This window comes from Genypterus blacodes, unplaced genomic scaffold (assembly GCF_046128005.1).
Source record: "Genypterus blacodes isolate CSIRO-AG114 ecotype Tasmania unplaced genomic scaffold, CSIRO-AGI_Gbla_v1 ptg000043l_1, whole genome shotgun sequence".
Lineage (NCBI taxonomy): Eukaryota > Metazoa > Chordata > Actinopteri > Ophidiiformes > Ophidiidae > Genypterus > Genypterus blacodes.
The window spans coordinates 592421-611224 of NW_027466856.1; the positions used below are offsets into that span (position 1 = coordinate 592421).

At 46.2% G+C, this 18804-nt stretch overlaps 1 protein-coding gene across 1 annotated transcript in view; it reads left to right on the top strand.

Annotated features, from left to right (window-relative positions):
* Positions 1 to 18804, top strand: part of LOC142999318 (voltage-gated inwardly rectifying potassium channel KCNH7-like) — a 42523-nt gene that overhangs the window by 14408 nt on the left and 9311 nt on the right. Inside the window, exons 3-11 of the mRNA XM_076148811.1 lie at positions 1141 to 1296; positions 5866 to 6351; positions 6845 to 6865; positions 7943 to 7966; positions 8684 to 8898; positions 11956 to 12381; positions 16726 to 16957; positions 17052 to 17219; positions 17341 to 17540. Of these exons, the coding sequence (XP_076004926.1) occupies positions 1141 to 1296; positions 5866 to 6351; positions 6845 to 6865; positions 7943 to 7966; positions 8684 to 8898; positions 11956 to 12381; positions 16726 to 16957; positions 17052 to 17219; positions 17341 to 17540 (1928 nt within the window). The remainder of the gene's footprint in view (positions 1 to 1140; positions 1297 to 5865; positions 6352 to 6844; positions 6866 to 7942; positions 7967 to 8683; positions 8899 to 11955; positions 12382 to 16725; positions 16958 to 17051; positions 17220 to 17340; positions 17541 to 18804) is intronic.

Below are 18804 nucleotides of genomic sequence, written 5' to 3' on the forward strand. Positions count from 1 at the left end.
CGCGCAATAAAAGGGGAACATTTCGACGCGACGCATTAGCGCCTGGAGTCTGATAGCCGCGGCTTCACAACGGATTCCTGTTGGTGATGCGTGCTGGTGAAGCCGAGAATGGAAGTCGCTGACATTTACAGGCCGTTAGCCAGAGTTTCAAGTATGCTTTTGGGAAAATGGATCACCTGTTTTGTTGTCTGAAGTTATTTGTCGTAAATTGGATTTATACATTTGCAAAAGTTCAGTGACAGTCCGTGACAAAGTTCAGTGAGCAAGCACTCACAGCAAAAGACTTCACAACACGCATGGGGAAGCAACAGTAACACAAACGCTGCGGGTGCAAATAAAATTCTGTTTACAGAATTCTTTCGGAATATCGTACAACAAAGGCCTACAGATTCCGACCGGCTTATTTTTAGAGCTCATCTGCGACGATTTGACACAATTTCATATGAAGCTGCACCCCAATGGACTGACACTGAATGGCGCCTGTGCGCGTTTGCTCGAGACCCCGACGCTACTCTCTCACCTGTGTTCCGACAAGAAGGCGGGGCCAAAAAGCAGGTCTGAGGCCAATAAGGATCACGTCACTAGAAATCCTTTGAATGTTCAGAATTTATCCGTTTTTAGAGTTACGCTAACGACCATGTTCGCACAATCTAGAGAAAGGAATGCAAAGTTTCTGCGTCACGTGATACCAGCTGAACAATCGGGTCCCTCATGTCAGAGTACGGGGGGGGGAGACGCTCATTCTGCTGCCAAGAGTTTCCACTCAGTAGACCTGTTGACCTTTTCATCCTCAACCCTCTGACAGACCTTTCCCCAAACACACACTTTTAACACACTTTTAAGCAGCCTGAATGTCAGAGCGTTAATGGAAAGCTCCAGGCTCTCAGTTTAAACCATCCGTCTCGGAAATACTTTTGTGTTCCTGTTTGATCTGCTTCTCCCACTTGGCTTTTTGCTTGTAACTCCATCGTAGCGAGCCTAAAATAATTACATTGTGAAATTTCAATCAGACAAGCATGTCCTCCAGATGGATGGAGCTCATAACGTCTGGGTTGTGTGACTGATTGCAGCACATCAGGCAGCAAGTCTCTCAAACATGAAATCAGCCCTAATCCCTCTTTAATTTCCTGTTGCTCGTAGGTTCGGACTTCCTGTGCGCCACCCATATCATCCCGGTGAAGAACGAAGAGGGCGTGGTGATGATGTTCATCCTCAACTTCGACTACATCCTGGAGGAGGGGAGCAGCGACTCTTTGGAGAAGCTCAACCACACGCCGCCATCCAAAGCCGAACAACGTAAGTAACATAGGCCGTGTCTCACTTAAAGGGCCAGAAGCTTGAAGACGTGTCTTTTGTGGTCCTAAGTGGGTCACGTTGCTGAGGTGAAACCTACATTTAAAAGTTAAGTCTGGTATCACTGCCGTTACGGTTTTCTCTCAAAGGGAGGCCACATTTCGCTGCCACATTTGAAAGATCTGAACCGTCTACTCGAGTGCCTTTGATGTAAGCTGACTTCAGATGAGACCTTCAAAGAACACGTCCCATGAATAGCGTACGGTATTTGCCGGCTGTATGGAATTGAAGAAAACATCAGTCGTTATCGCAGCAGCCATCCCTGACCTTTTATCCTTCGACACATTCCAAGCACTGCACAAATTTACTCTTGTCCTGACTGCACCCTGGGCATTCGACGTGACCCCAAACGTTAACGCTCATTTGCTGTATAGCACCTCTGACATGGGTGCATGTTGTCTTCGTCTTCGCAGCTCTGTTCCATTCACCATCCCTCCATCCTTCAAAGCGTTTGGCAGTAATCATAAGTGCAGCTGCAGGAATTCTCTTCACGACAGCTCCTTTGGCGTGTTGACACCAGCGTTTAACAGACGCCCATGTGTTGGCCCGCCATCATCTCTAAAGGCCTCCGCCAATTATAGCTCCTAGCCTGCCAGGACGGCCTGATGAACTACTGGAGCAATGCAGGAGAGCGCTTGGGCCTCCCTGAGCTGTCTACGTAATGCTGTGTTATGCCGTTCCCCAGCGGTGCTCCCGAGTCGGCTGCCGCTGCCTCCTTTCTCTCTCCTCTGTCACTCTCCGTCTCTCTCTTTCTCCATTTTCTGGCGGTGACATATAAGGCTGCAGCGCGGCGGAGCAGGGGTCAGAGTCAAGATGACTGTAATTGGATGAGGCCCCTAACAGCCAGGATGCGCGATGGAAGGGTATGCGGTTTGGGGAGTGAGGGTACGTGTGTTGACTGTAAGCAAGTGTGTGCGTGTGTGTGTTTGTGTAGTGCCTATGCGTGCAAGCTTTCAAATTTGTGTATGTTTGCATGCGCTGGCGTGTGCGAGTCATCGATCAGGGCTGCCTAAATCCCCAAATGGCAAAAAGACGATCCAAGGCAGTCTGAAGATCTCCGCAGGTCTTGCCACAAATTTGCTTGTCGGACCAACATTTGTTTACAAGGTTGAGTCTCAGAGCTGGACACCAGCTTTCTTTCACTCTGCACACACGCAACCTCTGCCACCCCCAGAAGCTGATCCATACTGTCCTCATTTCAACGCAAACCTTCCTACTTTTACCTCCGGAAGACCTTCTACGCCGTCGAATTTGCTGCCAAGAACAGAGGTCGCAAATTGCGCACGACCCTGCATAACTTAAAGGAGAATTTAAATGCACAGAACTGCTACAGATTGAGCACGGAATCCAACGCAGAGCATGGTGTTGCTTTCTAAACAATAAGGTTGTGTCAGCCTGTGATCCATGCGGCGCATTAGCCCGGCGCCTCCTGGGGGACGGGCAGCCGTGCATTTGGTGCTGCTGGTATCGATCCCCTTGGCTACATCAATGGTGATTCAGCCGCCCTGCAGCCATCTTGGGTTCCCCTGCTTTTTTCATGCAGCTCAGCGGGAGCAGCGGCCTCCTCCTCCTCCTCCTCCTCCTTCTTCTCCTCCTCCACAAAGCCGTAAATGACAACAGAGACCAAGCTGATGAGCCTTTGTGCAATGAACTGCAGACGGCACATTGATTTCAGTGCAAGGTTCCCTGGGCGATTTTATGCGACTCATTAAATGTTATTGCTACATGCCACCACATTGCAAAGGAGACATAGTGCTTTTTGTCATGGGCCAATAAAGAACAATGATGAGAATTTGTATTAAAATGTGCCCATGGTTGGATACACAGTATGTAACAGGAGATTTATATTGTTGCCATAAAAGCTCAATATTGTCCTTTTAATTTTTGAGAAATTGATGAATATGAGAAAATAAAGAAAACAGATGAGGAATTTAGGCAAAAATTTGATCATATACGGGCTTAAAAATTTGCTTTACACAATATTGTTTGCGTTGCTTTTCGTTTCACACATATCACTTAATTCAAGGAACTCTGGTATGTTTTGCAGCCTCGGCAACACTACTTTTCCATGCACCTGAACATTAAAATCTGTCTGAAAATCTGATCTGATGATTGAAATGCATGTTGCACACCTAAAGCCTTTATAAGAACATAAAGGAAAGACGGTGCCACAGAGAACTTTGAGCTCAGCCAGTTTAATTGTGTCTTTAAAATGGGGACACAGCAGAATTATCCGAGCTGCTCTCTGGAGCTGGAGAGTAATACACGAGAACACGCTGAAGGTAAAAGGACTCCACATGCAAATTGACAAGTAAGCACTTTGGCTCCAAGCCTGTAATTTACTGAAATTTCATTTCATGTGGGGGAAATTACAATGATGAGATAAATAAAACCAAAGCAAAGGATTGAAGGTTTATTGTTCTTTTTCATCCCTGGACACCTGAATCATCAGCACGTTACAGAGGAGCATGTTTCCCTCCCAACGTGCCGATCGGAGGCACCAATTAATATTCAATGCAAATAATACTATCTGGTATCATAGCAACAGAGGCCACTGTGCGTCTGTCAGTTGAGTTAAGCCACTGGCGAGTTTTTGCAGGGAAGGAATGGGAGGATAGGAGAGAGCGAGAGAGAAGATGAAAAATAGAGCCTGAGTGTAACCAGCCACACACACACACACACCACCCAGTGACTGCACCTAAAGGCCACATAGTCCTGCAAGGTTCCATTTTTTCTATATCGCAATTAAAAATAGCCACTTCCACCTTTATATGCTCTCAAACTCAAATGCGTGACTGGATTATGAGCTAATTAAATGATTTGTGGTGTAAATGTTTATCCTCCAGGCGCAGTGATTAGAAGAGCGATTTGAAGCCTCATGAACCTCCATTCGTTATTTGGTCGTTTTAACACTTGCCGCTGTTTAAAAGTTGCAGATTTAATTGGGGTAGTGTCTGTGGTTTATTTTGATGGAAGGCTGCTCGGACGGCCTTTTTTGATCAGCGTGCTCAGATGAAAGAGCTCATAGCGCACGCTCCTCTTCTACAGAAATAAGGACGGCAATTAGAGTCTATTTCACCTTCATCAAGACGAATGGCTTGTTTAGTCGTAGCGCACGAGAGATTTCCTGCACTAAATCACCAATTACATGCAAATTGGCATTGCAGGCGTCGTCAGCATTTGGCTGGAGAGTTAATATAAGTCCACTGCCCTGACCCAAGGAGTCATGGAGCAAGGGGTCTAAAATTAGTTTCCTTCTCTGTCTCCTCTCGCCACCAGCATCACCCAAGTAGAACCACCAATGGGAGAGATAATGATGCGTGCTGCTCCCTGCTGGACTTCCAACATTCATTCTATTTTCTATTTTCCCTCCCATTGTGTTGGAGTGTGAAAGCCTTTTCAGTCTGTAGATACCAGAGCTTCCTCCAGCTCCATATATATGGAGCATAATGACATGGCCTGAAAAAGTTTGTAGTTTCATTCCCTATCCAAAGGAAGTTGTGCCTTTGTATGAGTTGTTTGTTTGTTTGCTAGCAGGATTACTCCAAAATGTTCATAGTTTCACCAAACTTGGGGTAATTATGTGCTTTCTTCTGCTCCTTGTCACTTTTTCACATTCAGTTTTCCTTCCAAGAAGTTACACTGAGTCAGCAGGGGTCGAACGCCTCGGCAGAAGCCTTCGACCGGTTTAGCTTGAGATTTCTCGCGCAGCCTTGTTATTTTCCCTTTGTGCTCTGATGAATCTATCACGCGTTGTCTCTGTGCCTTATAGCAGTGGATGTATGGGCAGCATATGTCCGGGGCACTAAATGATTCACAACATGCAGACCATATGTGACATCCTGTGAGTTGTGACATGTTGGCAGATATCATGACATACAGCAAAGTAATTGTTTGTATCTTTACTTTTTACGAAAACTGTTACCAGTTTGTAACCCATTTTCTTATTTTTATTCATTTCATTATTCGTGTTCCTGCCTAATATTCCCTCAGACTGCCTGCTGTTACGTCCGACATATTCTGAATATTACTTTCCCTTTGTTGCCTTCTCCTTCATCTCCACAGGAGCCATCAATCACTCATTAACACCTGCCCGTAATCCCCCGTAATGCTTCTCAAACGCACGACTGCCATTATAATATTTCAGCAAACGTCGTCCTGCATGAATAATTTAAAGAAACTGAAGATTGAACTTGGGCCTGAGGCAGAACGGGCATTTGTTTCGATCTGCCAGGGTCCTTCTTAAGACAGCCGCATTGGCAGGCTTTCCAGAACTATTGGCACATAAACGCAGGTCATCAGCGGGGATGATGAAGACCGCAAGCGAGTTCTGCCACTAAACACACCGTGAGGTGAGAGAGGGATAACTCCATCCTTTCCGCTCATAAAAAACCTCAGTAAACTACAAGTAAACTCTCCTGGAAAATTGAGCGACCATGAAATGCCGCCCTTGTGGTTTTCGTACTCGTCGTTATTGTGACTTTACTTCATTTCTCTCTTTCCCTCCGTCAGGTAAAGGTAGATTCTTCCGCTTCCGTTTCCCGGCCTTACATCTCCTCGGCATCAGCAAACAATCCCTCCCCCAAGAGGACCCCGATGCCGTCATGGTGGACTCCCCCCGCCACAGCGACGGCTCGGTGGCCACGCGCGACTACCAACTCCCGACCACGCGCGAGAGCTGCAGTCCCTCTTACGCCAACGACACCCGCGCCCTCATCGGCCCCAGCCACTGCTCCACGCCCGTGTCCGGCCCTTTGGACCATTCCTCGCCCAAGGGCCCTTGGGACCGGGTGTACGCCGACCAGGCCGTCGCCCAGACCGAACCCCAGAGCCGGGAGGAGGCAGCAGCAGTGATCGCGGCCCCGTCAATCGCAGCCCTAACTCCCACAGCGTCCGGGGAGAGCGTGTGCAGTATTCGCAGAGCCTCCTCAGTACACGATATGGAAGGTTTTGGGTGCAACTCCAAGATGGCCTTCAGGGACCGACATGCCAGCGAAGGTAGGAATCCAAGTACTACAATTGAGAGACCCGTGACAAACATTAACCATAATTTGCCCATATTAATGAGGCGCTGTTCCTATTCAAGCTCCCTTTGGTTCCATAATGGGAGATCCTGAATTGTCGCCCCAGTCTCTTAATCAGCATTATACTAAGTTGTCATCTATACTCTAAGCGATTGATCTTCCCTGGAGTTGGAGTCATTCATTAGCCTTTTGCCCTGTCATTTGTTGAGGGTAGGAGTCAGACTGGCCCCATTCCTCCTGGCCAATCAGTCAGTCCCCCACCCTCTTATCTGCAATTTTCATTCAAACAGCTCCCAGTGGCTGACACGGTAATATGTCTCCTTCACTGTAATGAATTGTTCCTAGGGAGCAGCAGCGGGAGTTTGATGCCAGCGCCCATTTATCATCATGCAAAACCACAAACCTTGTCTTACCTCCATGCCCCTTTTTCCCCTCTCTTCTTCAACGGCGCGTCACTGCAATTGCAGACAATGGCCGCAATATCAAAGGTAACAAACGGCAGACTGCTGCATCTTGAGTTCTGGCACGTCAGTTGGACACCCTGCTTGCTGCATGACATTTTCTCCCAGCTGACCGAGGTTCATGTTGAATGCAAATGCCTTGCTGGTGGATGATTGATGTTGTGTTAGTAAAATCACGAGCTACAGCTTCAGGAACGGAACTAAACAAGAGAGAGAGGGAGTGCAAACCTCCGCCAAGGCCAAACATTTCTCCCTGACTTGACAATAACACACAAAACACGCATGAGTCTTGTGTGTATTTCACCATTGTAACATTGTATCTTCATTAATTTCAGAGATTTAAATAGAATTCTGGACGGAGCTCTGTAGCTATCAACAACTATGGTTTGCTTTCGTTGGAAAGCTGTGCCGTCATTTGTCTCGGCTGCCATCGAGTGGTAACCTAGTGTTAACGCAGGACAAGCAGTCTGAATGGTTGTCTACGGCCTAGAAATAATGCTTTAAAAAATGTAATCCCTCCACATAATATCACAAAAACACACACAAACCAAGGCCAAAACACAACTTCCTTGGCGGAGGTCGTGACAAAGTCTGTTGAACTCTCACCAGTCACTCAGGGAACCCTCCGTAAACCACTGCATACTTCTGCATGAATTGAACACATTTAACCTCTTTCCTGCTGTCGTTTATTGAAGCAAATCGATTGAGCTTTACCGGACGATACTTCCCTCTGTCTACGGCCTGTGTTTGTTTGACGCGACATCTCGGTGATTCCTAGCGAATGGGAGAGAACATGACCCTGTGTCTCAGTGATTGTTTGCTCATTTCCATCTGTAGCGCTACTTGTGCTGCATGCATCTCACCCAACAACGAACGTCTCTCCCTCAACCACAAGATGCATATAGTAATAAAACATCCACGGTGAACGATTGTGGTCAGCTCTGATTGATCGATTTGTCATCTGATACAGCCACATCATCATTTTATACAGAGCTGCCAAAGTGCTCTGTTTACCAATACAATGTCTTTATGTGAAATGCAATCCAGTTACCGCATAATTCGACTGTACCCTTTACCTCCTTCTTCTCTCTCCTGACTTGCCAGTGTCTCGCTCCTGGATGGCTGGGGGTATGGCTTCAGCTTTTCCCTTTGACTGCAGTGATGTATCTTAACCGTGGCATGCATGCAGACGCTGCGCATGCAATCTCTCATCCTCAGCTGTCTCGTGTTTCCTGTCCTCGACTACCAACCACACCGTACATGATTTTGTGTGAGAAGGAGGGCGAGAGAAAACAAACACGTGCAGCCTTCCTCTCTCACGCAGCTGAATCGGCGATTGTCTTTCTCACCCTTTGTCAACCTCATCGGGCCACATGTCAGTGTGTTGTCGTTGCTGTCACATGTTGAATGCTTCGGCAAGATATTGGGGAGTTCATTTCTTCAGTCTGTGATCGTACATGTCAGGAGTTTCCAGGCATCCCGACTCCATAAAACAGACACATGGTTGGACTATGTGAGGTTTTATTCTTTGATTGTGCATTGGATCATTCCTTTCTTTCACCAACAGTGTTCTTCATTACCTTTTAATGAATGACTTCCAAAGGCTTGTTCATCCTAGACAGGTCAACCGGAGGGTGTAGAGTTTGTGTTTCGGTATCTGTTGTATCCTCGGTGTTGTGATTGAACTCAGTCCAACCTACAGGTCACTCCATGCTCACTACCCATGTCACAAAAAACGCAAATGAATACTAGACTGTTCTCTACTATTCAGGTGTCAGATCCATAACCATCGCACGCCAAGTCCCAATATTAACATTCTATTTCTGTCATCTGTCTTCTCCTCAGGGCCGCTCAGCCAGATTAAATCAAGTCTTCTCGGCTCCACCTCTGACTCCAACCTCAACAAGTACAGCACCATCAACAAGATTCCCCTCATCACACTGAACTTCTCCGAGGCCAACAATGAGAAGAAGTGCCCCTCGCCCCCGTCCTCGGAGAAAACCATCATTGCTCCTTTGGTCAAAGACCGGACGCACAACGTCACCGACAAAGTGACGCAGGTGAGAATCTCCTTCGCAGATTTGGGAAAGCCTTGTTACTCTGTACAAAGGACAAAGCCATCGAAAATTCTTTAGTATCACAGCATCATTCACTATCACCACGCTTTGCATAGATTGGGTCAGCAGATTTCACGCACGCACACACACACTGGAACCGCACAACTGCCACCTGTCCTCCGTGTTCAGCCTCCGGATGATTAATTGAAACTCAAGGGGTCTGATGCTTAAAGTGCCCGAGCTGTCTGTCACTCACCGCAGATAATCAGAGATACTCTTACCTCTGCCAGACAGCGTCCAACAGCCCCAGCCACATTTCTAGAGTTACAACCAGGGTTAGAGGTTGTTCTCACCTTCTCTGCTTGGTTCAGATGGGCAGACTGTAAGTTAATGTATCCCAGGGGTAAACCGGAGCCGCCCCGGACCACTGATTGAGTCTCAGTTTAGCTTTTCCCCGACTAATGGTGTAACAGATAAGAGGACAGAGGGATTGACCCCGGTTCATACTCGGCAGAGTCGCCTTCACCTGAAAGCCGGAGGGGAGAAGCACAGCAGATCACACACACACACACACACATTGAGCTCTCTGTTCACTGTAGAGTCACAACATTGTTAAGCAGAGGAGAGCGCAGGCTTGTTATGTGGCTTTAATGGGCCGTTGTAACATGAAGTTCCACTGGAGGACTGCCTGGGAAGCAATTCGTGGTCGGAAATAAGTGCAGTTCTTGCTAACAGGGTGTGTGTGTTCCTTAAGCATCATAGATCTCACACCTTAGATATCTTTTTTTGAGTTCCAGCACTGAATTCTGCTTTGCCACAAGGATTTCTTGCCACAATTGGTTGTAAAATCCATGTTTCTGCCAACTTATCAAAAGATGCTTCCTTCACCTCCCCTCCTGCACAGAAAATATGTTTTTTGTGTTTTTGTTCATGCTGGGAAACAATATTATCCCAGTTAGTAGACAAATAAGACATGAGGGGGTTTGCACTGCGTCCTCGGTTCTCAGCAGTTTAACAATACTCCTGACGGCCCACTGTGAAGAACACAATGCAGCAGCAGATGTCTGGTTACCAGCCCTCCTCCTCTCCACCGAGTCTGTTTGAAGCCACGATCAAGGCTCCAGTATACATTCTCTCTCTCTCTCTCTCTCTCTCTCTCTCTCTCTCTCTCTCTCTCTCTCTCTCTGTCACGGCGTTGGATGTCTTAAGGCTCCCAGCAGACGCATGCAAACTGGACTCCCTGCTCACTCAATGTTGCTTACATGTTAAATGATTTTATATTAGCTACAGTAGTTTTATATACTGTCCCGTGTCTTGGCTTTGAAGTAAAGAAACCCTGACTGGGTTGATTCCACTTCATGAACATCAAATCAATGTTAATGTCAAGTGACATGTTACGCAGGAAGGCACATGATTAGCCTCAGAAACATGAAACAACACTCTGGTCTTAGAAATAATACCCGGGCTTGGCGGCGGAGACCAAAAAGAACCGGAGAAGGGGAAAAAGCTAATGCTCATTTGCATCGTGTTTGAACTCACGCCAGAGAGAGAATGAGCCTTCAATTATCCCACAAAGAGAGAGAGAGTTTGCACCAAGCGCCGGCAGCTACAGTAGGTAGGTTAAATAATTAAGAAGGGATCTTTTATTTAGGAACAGATTGTCCACAACACTTTAATCCAAATCCTGCAGCAACGTTATCAACACATGCTGAGAGCTGATAAAATGTTCTTTACCATGTTTGTGGTTGTTTCGATCATAAAATGAATGACATAGATACACATAGATAAGAGAACACCGCAGATTCAGAGATTTCAGAGATGTATGTGCTTTTCCTCAGCATTCAGGAATTGGAAAATCCACGCAGGAGTTTGAAGGAAACAATGAATGAAGTGGACACTAATGAATTATAGATGGCATTTTCTGTGCCTGTCCTTTGGTTGGAGGATCGATCAGAACGGTTATCTCCCCTAAGAGGTAACGACGTTTGACCCCTGCCTCTCACAAGGGGCGGGGTGAGTTTCTAATAACGGGGTTTAATTATTAACTCCTCAGACTTCTTCTGCTACGCAACAACCCTTTCTCTTTGCTCAATCGCAGGGGTTATGAAGGTGACAGCGATAAGGCAAGGGATGGCAAAGCCGGATTATTAAGGCCCTCTTCTCCTCTCATCGTCTTTCGCCGCTCTGCCCTTGCCGCTTGGGCTCTTCTCCTCTCCCTGTGCATTCATTCCCTCCTTGGATCAGCAATAATCAGCGGCGAGTCTTGTTCTTGGCTCAGGAAGTGTCAGACACTGCGATGAGCAGATACATCCGTTTCCCGCACCTATAATTACCTCAGTGTCATTGAGACACTTATTCAAAGTGGTCCATGACTCCACTGTAATATAGATGTTAAAAGCTATTCAGGTGTGTAAGGCGAATGCAATAACAGCGATAATGACAGTCACAAGGCGACTTCCGGGAACGCATTATACCCTGGATTTACAATGCCAAAGAGCGACAGGAATAATAGTTTTCATTGCAACAGCAGCAAGTATAAAGTTTGGATTTTGTCAAGGTTATGAGACAGATTCACTGATATAAAGCAGCGCCATGGTGTGCAAATTGTTTTATGCGTAGTTAGAAATGCAAATGACTCGGCTTGAGGCGGTTTCCTCTTGTGTCTCATCCTTCACTTGCTGCATGAGTGATCGCTTGTGGTGGGTTTTACGCTGCATGTAACGTGAGCGCCCAAGCTTTTCCTTTGGTGATACCATGTGCTGAACTGCATTAAATGGTACAGTATGTACTCATTACAGCCTGACAAAAGTGACCTTTTGAAATGTTGTTTTGCATGCCCATGTCCTAAACATAAAGGCGATGACATGCATAATGAGCTCGCGTGCTTGTAGCAAATGCCATATTTACATCATTTAACCCCAAAGGATTAACAGCATTTAGATGTATTTGCTTTTCCTTCCTGTTTGTATACTACCCCTGCTCTCTTTTATGTAGTACAGAATTTACATTTATCCTTCAAGCAAGGCCTTAACTTGATGTATTTCCTGTCCACCTGTCTAGGTTCTCTCGCTGGGTGCAGATGTGCTACCAGAGTACAAACTCCACACCCCACGTATGGACAAGTGGACCATCCTCCACTACAGCCCCTTCAAAGCGGTGTGGGACTGGCTTATCCTGCTGCTGGTCATCTACACGGCCATCTTCACGCCCTACTCAGCCGCCTTCTTGCTCAATGACATCGAGGAGCAGAGGCGGCGCGAGTGTGGCTACTCCTGCTCGCCGCTCAACGTGGTGGACCTGATCGTTGACATCATGTTCCTCGTGGACATCCTCATCAACTTCAGGACCACCTACGTCAACGCCAACGAGGAGGTGGTCAGCCACCCAGGCAAGATTGCCATCCATTACTTCAAAGGCTGGTTCCTCATCGACATGGTGGCCGCCATCCCCTTCGACCTGCTCATATTCGGCTCAGGATCTGACGAGGTGAGATGATGCAGATTGTCTTTGTGTTCTCGAATGTTTAGACATCGCACCCCATCTGAAGATTGGCGATTAGATCTGCTCCCCTTCGCTCCGTCTCTTTTTTAGAGCCAGACTGGAAGACCTTCGGCACACAAAATCAGATAACAGGTCTCAGCCTCCCAAACCACTTTGGCTTCAGGCCTCGTTGTTCTTGTATGCATGGGGAAGATTGATTAGAAATATATCTAAGGCTCATAGAGGGGAGGGAGCTGCAGACAAGAACTCAACACGGAGGTTTGCAGGAACACTTAGCTTCTTGCATTTGTGAATCTCAATGCAAAAGCAGAACATCGCTATGCCGGCGTGTTGGTTTGTTATTGACCATTAGGCATGATGGCCTGTGAGGTCACTCGGTGCTCGAGGTTTGGCAGTGAGTGGCAGCTGCAGCCAAACGAGCGGATGTTTGAGCAACATGGCGGCCTTGCCATGCAGCTACGTGAATGGCAGGATGTGTTCCTGTTACAGGTCGCATCCACAGCAGTGTCGAAATGACTGGCGGAGAAACAAATGTTTTGTTTTTGGTGTGCAAAGAAAATGAAAATAACACAGCATGATACAGATTTAGTTCTTTGTGCACAGACAAGAGCTATTTTTAGAAATAATCGTCTGCACTTTTGTTGCCTGGAAACAAAGTTCCCCGACATGTAAAGTTTTATGTTTTTTTCTGCTGATGTCATTAAAAACAGGACAGCTTGAAGTCTCCCCAAAGGGATTCTTTTTGATTCCGACTGTGTGCAGGAGAAGACTGCCGCTGCAAAGTGAAAACAAATTATGTGGATCCAAATTTACCTGGAGGAGTCATTTACCATCCTGATCATTTACATATCGTCTATTATGAAAAGGCAAGGTTGTACGCCTTGTTTTTCTACATCTACTCCAATTCAACATTCACATGTGAAGTCGAGTCTTGCAGGTGTGTTTTTTAGAATTTTAGAACCAGGATTAAAATGTGAGGGAGGGCAGATATTTGCACATGAGCAATCTACAAATCGGCACATTATGCACATATCCGTTTGTACAAAGCTGTTCCAAGAATCATATCTAATGAACTTTCAAAGCTCAAAGTAACAACACACATTTTCATGCTAATTGAATCAGTTTCTTTCAATTCAGTTTATTTCTGACATTCAAACTTTCCTTGTCTTGTCCAAGGGTAAAATATGCATTGATTTGTCATTGATTGAAGCAGACAGAGAGGCACTCCAGCATTATGCTACACTACTGTGGCAGAGGCTGTGCTATACAAAGAAGAAAGAGTTTCTGTAGCAAGCAGCACCCTCAAAGTCACTTTTACCCGCCGGAGCTGAGCTGGAAGAGACACAAAACTATCAGAGAGTTCTATTTTTTAATGGGAAGGTAACTTAAGCCTTTTCCTATGCAAAATTTCTGGGCTAACCAACTGTTCATGAACAAGACCTTTGACCCCAGACCCCTGCATTCATTATCTGCAGCGAGGAGTTTATGTTTTGATCTCAAAATGGCATCGACTGAGTCCAGTGAAACTTGGCAGGCAGGTTGGAGATGATTCAGTGAAGAAGCCATTAGGTTTTGGTTATCTGTTGACCAGATGGTGGCGCAGTAATTGCCTTTTATTTTTACAATTTCACAGATAGCTTTGGAGGCCAGTGTCACAGAAACAGAATACTTTCTTCCCAGGATTCATGGGGTCCATCCATATTGGCCACACCCACTGGCCCCTAGCTAGTTAAAGTTACACGACGGTTAGCATTATGTTGCGATTTAGCCAATACGAACTTGTCTGCTTGGGTTGATGCGATAATTGGCTTGTGGCCAAAGGTCTGCTAAAGTTATTCACAACTTTTTCAGACTCTTTGTGTTTGTTGAAGTGGCCGCAGGAGCACGTGGCCTGGCAGGATGGGTTTGGCTGCTGTGTTTTGCACAGCTGGTCACTAATGGAAGCTCCAATTTAACTATAAGCCCAGATTTTAATCAACGCTGTGCTGTGAGGGCTGTGTTCTACAGCCTTCTGACAGCACATGTGCTCTGTCATCTTTGCAGGCCTGGTAGTCAGCAGCTACACCTCAGGCTCTGATTGCTCACAGACTGTGATCACTGGCAGATTAAGGCTCATCTCTTCCTATATGATTCATCCACCGAGCGCTTGGTTGTCAGTGAAAGGACGCAGGGGCAGGATGCACCGTCATGAATGATCGCAGTGATTTAGGGTGAAATCGGAAGGATGGAGGCTATTTAATGGACCCATCAGAAGAGGCTACAGGACTCTTCCTCACAATGACAGAGCCGCATACTAGTTCATAACTCATCCTCCACCCACACACTTCTGCTTCCCCCTCGTGGCTTTTAATACCTGGACTAAGCTGTGTCATACTTACGCTCACCTGTAAATGAGGGGTTTGCCTAAATAAGCAAGTATAGACACAAGGAATCGCAAATTACTGTAGGAAGCAGCGGGTAATGGTTTCCCCAAGGATATTAGGATAATTGTCAGGCACGATAGGGAGTGGAAGGACCTATTAGCATTTCCTAAGTCTCACTTATCGTGTTTACAGATTGTGTGACACTAATAAATCAGGACTTGCGTTATGGCTGCAGTATGCTGCTCCCGTCTGCCCGCCTCCCCTTCGCTTATTTAGTCAGGCTACAAAATGGAGACGGAGGATTAAAGTGCTTTGAATTAAACAGAGCAGAAGGCAGAGTGTGTACATTGCACGCACACTTGTCTTTAACTGTGTCCACTGTAAGTATGTGGGTACGCATACTGAGAGGCTGTTTGTTAGTGTGTGTGTGTGTGTGTGTGTGTGTGTGTGTGTGTGTGTGTGTGCATGTGTGTGTGTGTTTCTTCCCACTGACTGGCTGTGAGTTAGCAAAGCCGCCACGTATTTTGGCTTTTTCGAGCAGATTTCTCCATCATCATATGCAGCACACAGAGGTGTTGCATCAGTAACAAATGGATGAATCACCTTACAGCTCCTAAAGACGCCGACTCTGGGAAGACAAAAGTAAACAACTGTGATTAAATCTTTGTCCGGTGTGTGACAACGCTGTCTGCAGGCTCCCTGGGCTCCCTGAGGCACCGCCAAGTCCGCAGCTCGTATGGATTGTCAGGGAGATGAGACTCACCTGGACTGATTGACTGATGAGCTTTATAAGCTGTTGTCAGTCATTTGCTCTCCCCTGGCATCCATTTGGTTTGCTTCTCTTTGGGGCCATTTTAGCATTTTGCTTCTTTTAGTGTTCAGTTGGTATTTAATGAATGTTTCAGTGTAAAAAAATCCTCTCCCTCATTAACTGAACCCTGAGCCAGTTCAGATCGAAAACAGGGAGTGTGACAGGGAGTGTGTGAAATGTGCACAGCTAATGTGTCACACTTTACAAGCAAAGACAGCTTGCAACAAATTCCAACTGTGTCCAACAGAAATGTCAATCCTAAAAACAAATTACGACGCTCATCCATAAACCTGCTTGTCACTGTGCAATGAATCTGTCGTGCATCAGAACGTGTACAGATACCGCACAACATAAAAGTCGGACACACAATGTATGGATAAGATGATTCCATTAGATCAGCATTTGTTTAGTTGTGTTGACAGTGAGACAACGTGATATAAGATCTGTTTACATCAGGAAGACACTGGCGGGTGTGTGTTTCTATGCCAACCACTAGCTTGTGATCCACTAGTAGCTCACCAAGGCATGTTGTCAATACAGATAAAGAGGGATTTGCACAGTTCATTGTTGCCAGATCTGCAAGCTATTATGACAACACTACATGCTGTGTTTGAGTGGTAGATGGAAAACTGGTAGATAACAAATTTGCAACTTTGAAAAACAATCTGTGATGCCAGGAGGCTGGGAGATAAATGATAGATAAATGTTTTTCAAAAGCAGTATAATGATCTTCCGCGCCTCAATGTTTTTACATACACAACATGTTTTGGACTCAAACAATTGTTCGTATCGCACATCCGGCCGTTCGTGAAGGGGCAATTTCTTGGAATTGCCTCTCCTAAGCGTTCTTCCTTTTTCTGTAAAACTAAGGTTTTCTCAGGAGTTTTTCCTCTTCTTCCTGAAAGCTTTGGGCGGGGTTGGGAATTTCCTGATGTTGTGGGCCTGTAAAGTCCTTTGAGACGTTGTATGTGATATTTGGCTATAGAAATACATTTGACTTGACTTTACTCGCGATGGGAGGAGATGATAAACATCTTGTTCACCTCGTTTGATTGACATGTTGTCAATGTACAGTATATGCAACACAACCTGAAGTGACAAATGTGTACTTTGCAACAGATAGTCCAGCATCATTTTGCTTGTTTTCAACCCTAGACCACCACTCTGATTGGTCTACTGAAGACAGCCCGCCTCCTGCGGCTGGTACGTGTCGCCCGCAAGCTGGACCGCTATTCAGAGTACGGCGCTGCAGTCCTGATGCTGCTCATGTGTATCTTTGCCCTCATCGCCCACTGGTTGGCCTGCATCTGGTACGCCATCGGCAATGTGGAAAAGCCATACCTGGAGCACAAGATCGGATGGCTGGATAACCTGGGCGTGTCCATAGGTGAGGTTTTAATTGTTGTCGGATGCCAAAGTGATGCTGAAGACTACCTTCCATCACTGTTTCATCTCTGCATGTGTTCTTGATTTTATTACAGGGAAAAAGTACAACTACAGTGACCCCAGCTCGGGCCCCTCCATCAAGGACAAGTACGTCACAGCACTCTACTTCACCTTCAGTAGTTTGACCAGCGTGGGCTTTGGGAATGTGTCGCCTAACACCAACTCTGAGAAGATCTTCTCCATCTGCGTCATGCTCATTGGATGTGAGTGACATCTTCTTCACAGTAGTCTTATTTCGACGTACAATTGAACCGTTTTTGTAATCACGGTTGAGGAAGGTCAGTCAGTACCAAGAGGCTAAACAGACCTACACTTCTCTCCCAGCTCTGATGTACGCCAGTATCTTCGGAAATGTGTCGGCCATCATCCAGAGGTTGTACTCGGGCACGGCCAGGTACCACCTCCAGATGCTGCGGGTCAAGGAATTCATCCGCTTCCATCAGATTCCCAATCCGCTGAGGCAAAGGCTGGAGGAGTACTTCCAACACGCCTGGACGTACACCAACGGGATCGACATGAACATGGTAAGAGAGGTTGTGTGTGTAGGCCAGCTTGTGTTATTTGGCAAGCCTCTAGTTTGTGTTTTTACAATGTCAAATGATTGGTTGAACTTCGTGTTTTGCTGTTGCTTTTTCTCTTCCAGTATATTTCATTTGTTCTTGTTGCTGAATTTCTACTATCCTGCTTCCAAAAAAATGCTCTTGCCACTTCAACTTTGGGGCAATCTTGCTTCATTGTTGGCATAGTATAATATTTTCATCACGATTATACTGTGCAATTAAAGGAAAGCCTCTGTTACTGCTCTTGCATACCTGCCCCCTCCCCTACTGTTCATGGTACTTATATAAGTTTGTCTTTTCCATGTCTGCCTCATGTCAAATGGAATGACCCCAACACTCTGGTAAGAGCAGGAGGTACATGTGTTGACAGAACTGATGTTGATATGAATGTCCCTCCGTTGTAGAACATCTAGCTGTGTCTGATAGTAGTAGTGGAATGCTTAGAGCTGTAGCCCTTCGCTTCATGGTCCTTTAAGGTCTCAATACATACGGGTGTTTCCTTATGGTCCAAACATGCATGTTGTTTAAGGGCGAGCTACCTCACTATCTCACATTATCATCCTGTACACGAACACGCACCCATACTGCAGAGATTTCCCCCTCAGTGCATGCCACTTAGTCCAGACGCTGCCTAACACTGAATGCTTTCCGCAGGCCATGTTTGTCTATCGCCCATAGACTTGCATGTGGCCTGCATCAAGGTTGGTTTTGCATGAAATCTGTATATTCAAACGCAACCCCGTGACATTCATCTGGTACCAGAGACAGAGTGAATCACGCCTGTGCGAGTGGGCACAGCCTCGTCGGGCACTGCCAGGTTTCCCTCCCACTGTGGGAGGCTTGGCTGAACGCTCGGCGGTGGCACCTGCGTTTGCCAAATGTTGTTCAATCTTTCCTTTCCAAAGCTACTGATCAGTTTTTGGTCTATCGAGTGCCCTAAAGCCTGTCAGAGCCAGAAAAGCAGCTCAGGCGTGTCATTAGTATGTCGTGTATATATGAAAACAACAAAGGAGAAGACTTCATTTCTTGTTTTTACTCTCCCTTATGTGTCCGTGAAGCTCCCCTCCTCTCCCCCAGTATCTGTTAATGTTAATGTTTAAAAGCAAAACTGTGGTCCTTATTTACAGTCAGTTTACATTGTCCAGGGAGCATTAGTAGCTTTGTCAATGGTCACTGTCACTCTTTGTCTATGAAGGGTAAGTGTACTATGCACAGTAAGTCCATTTAT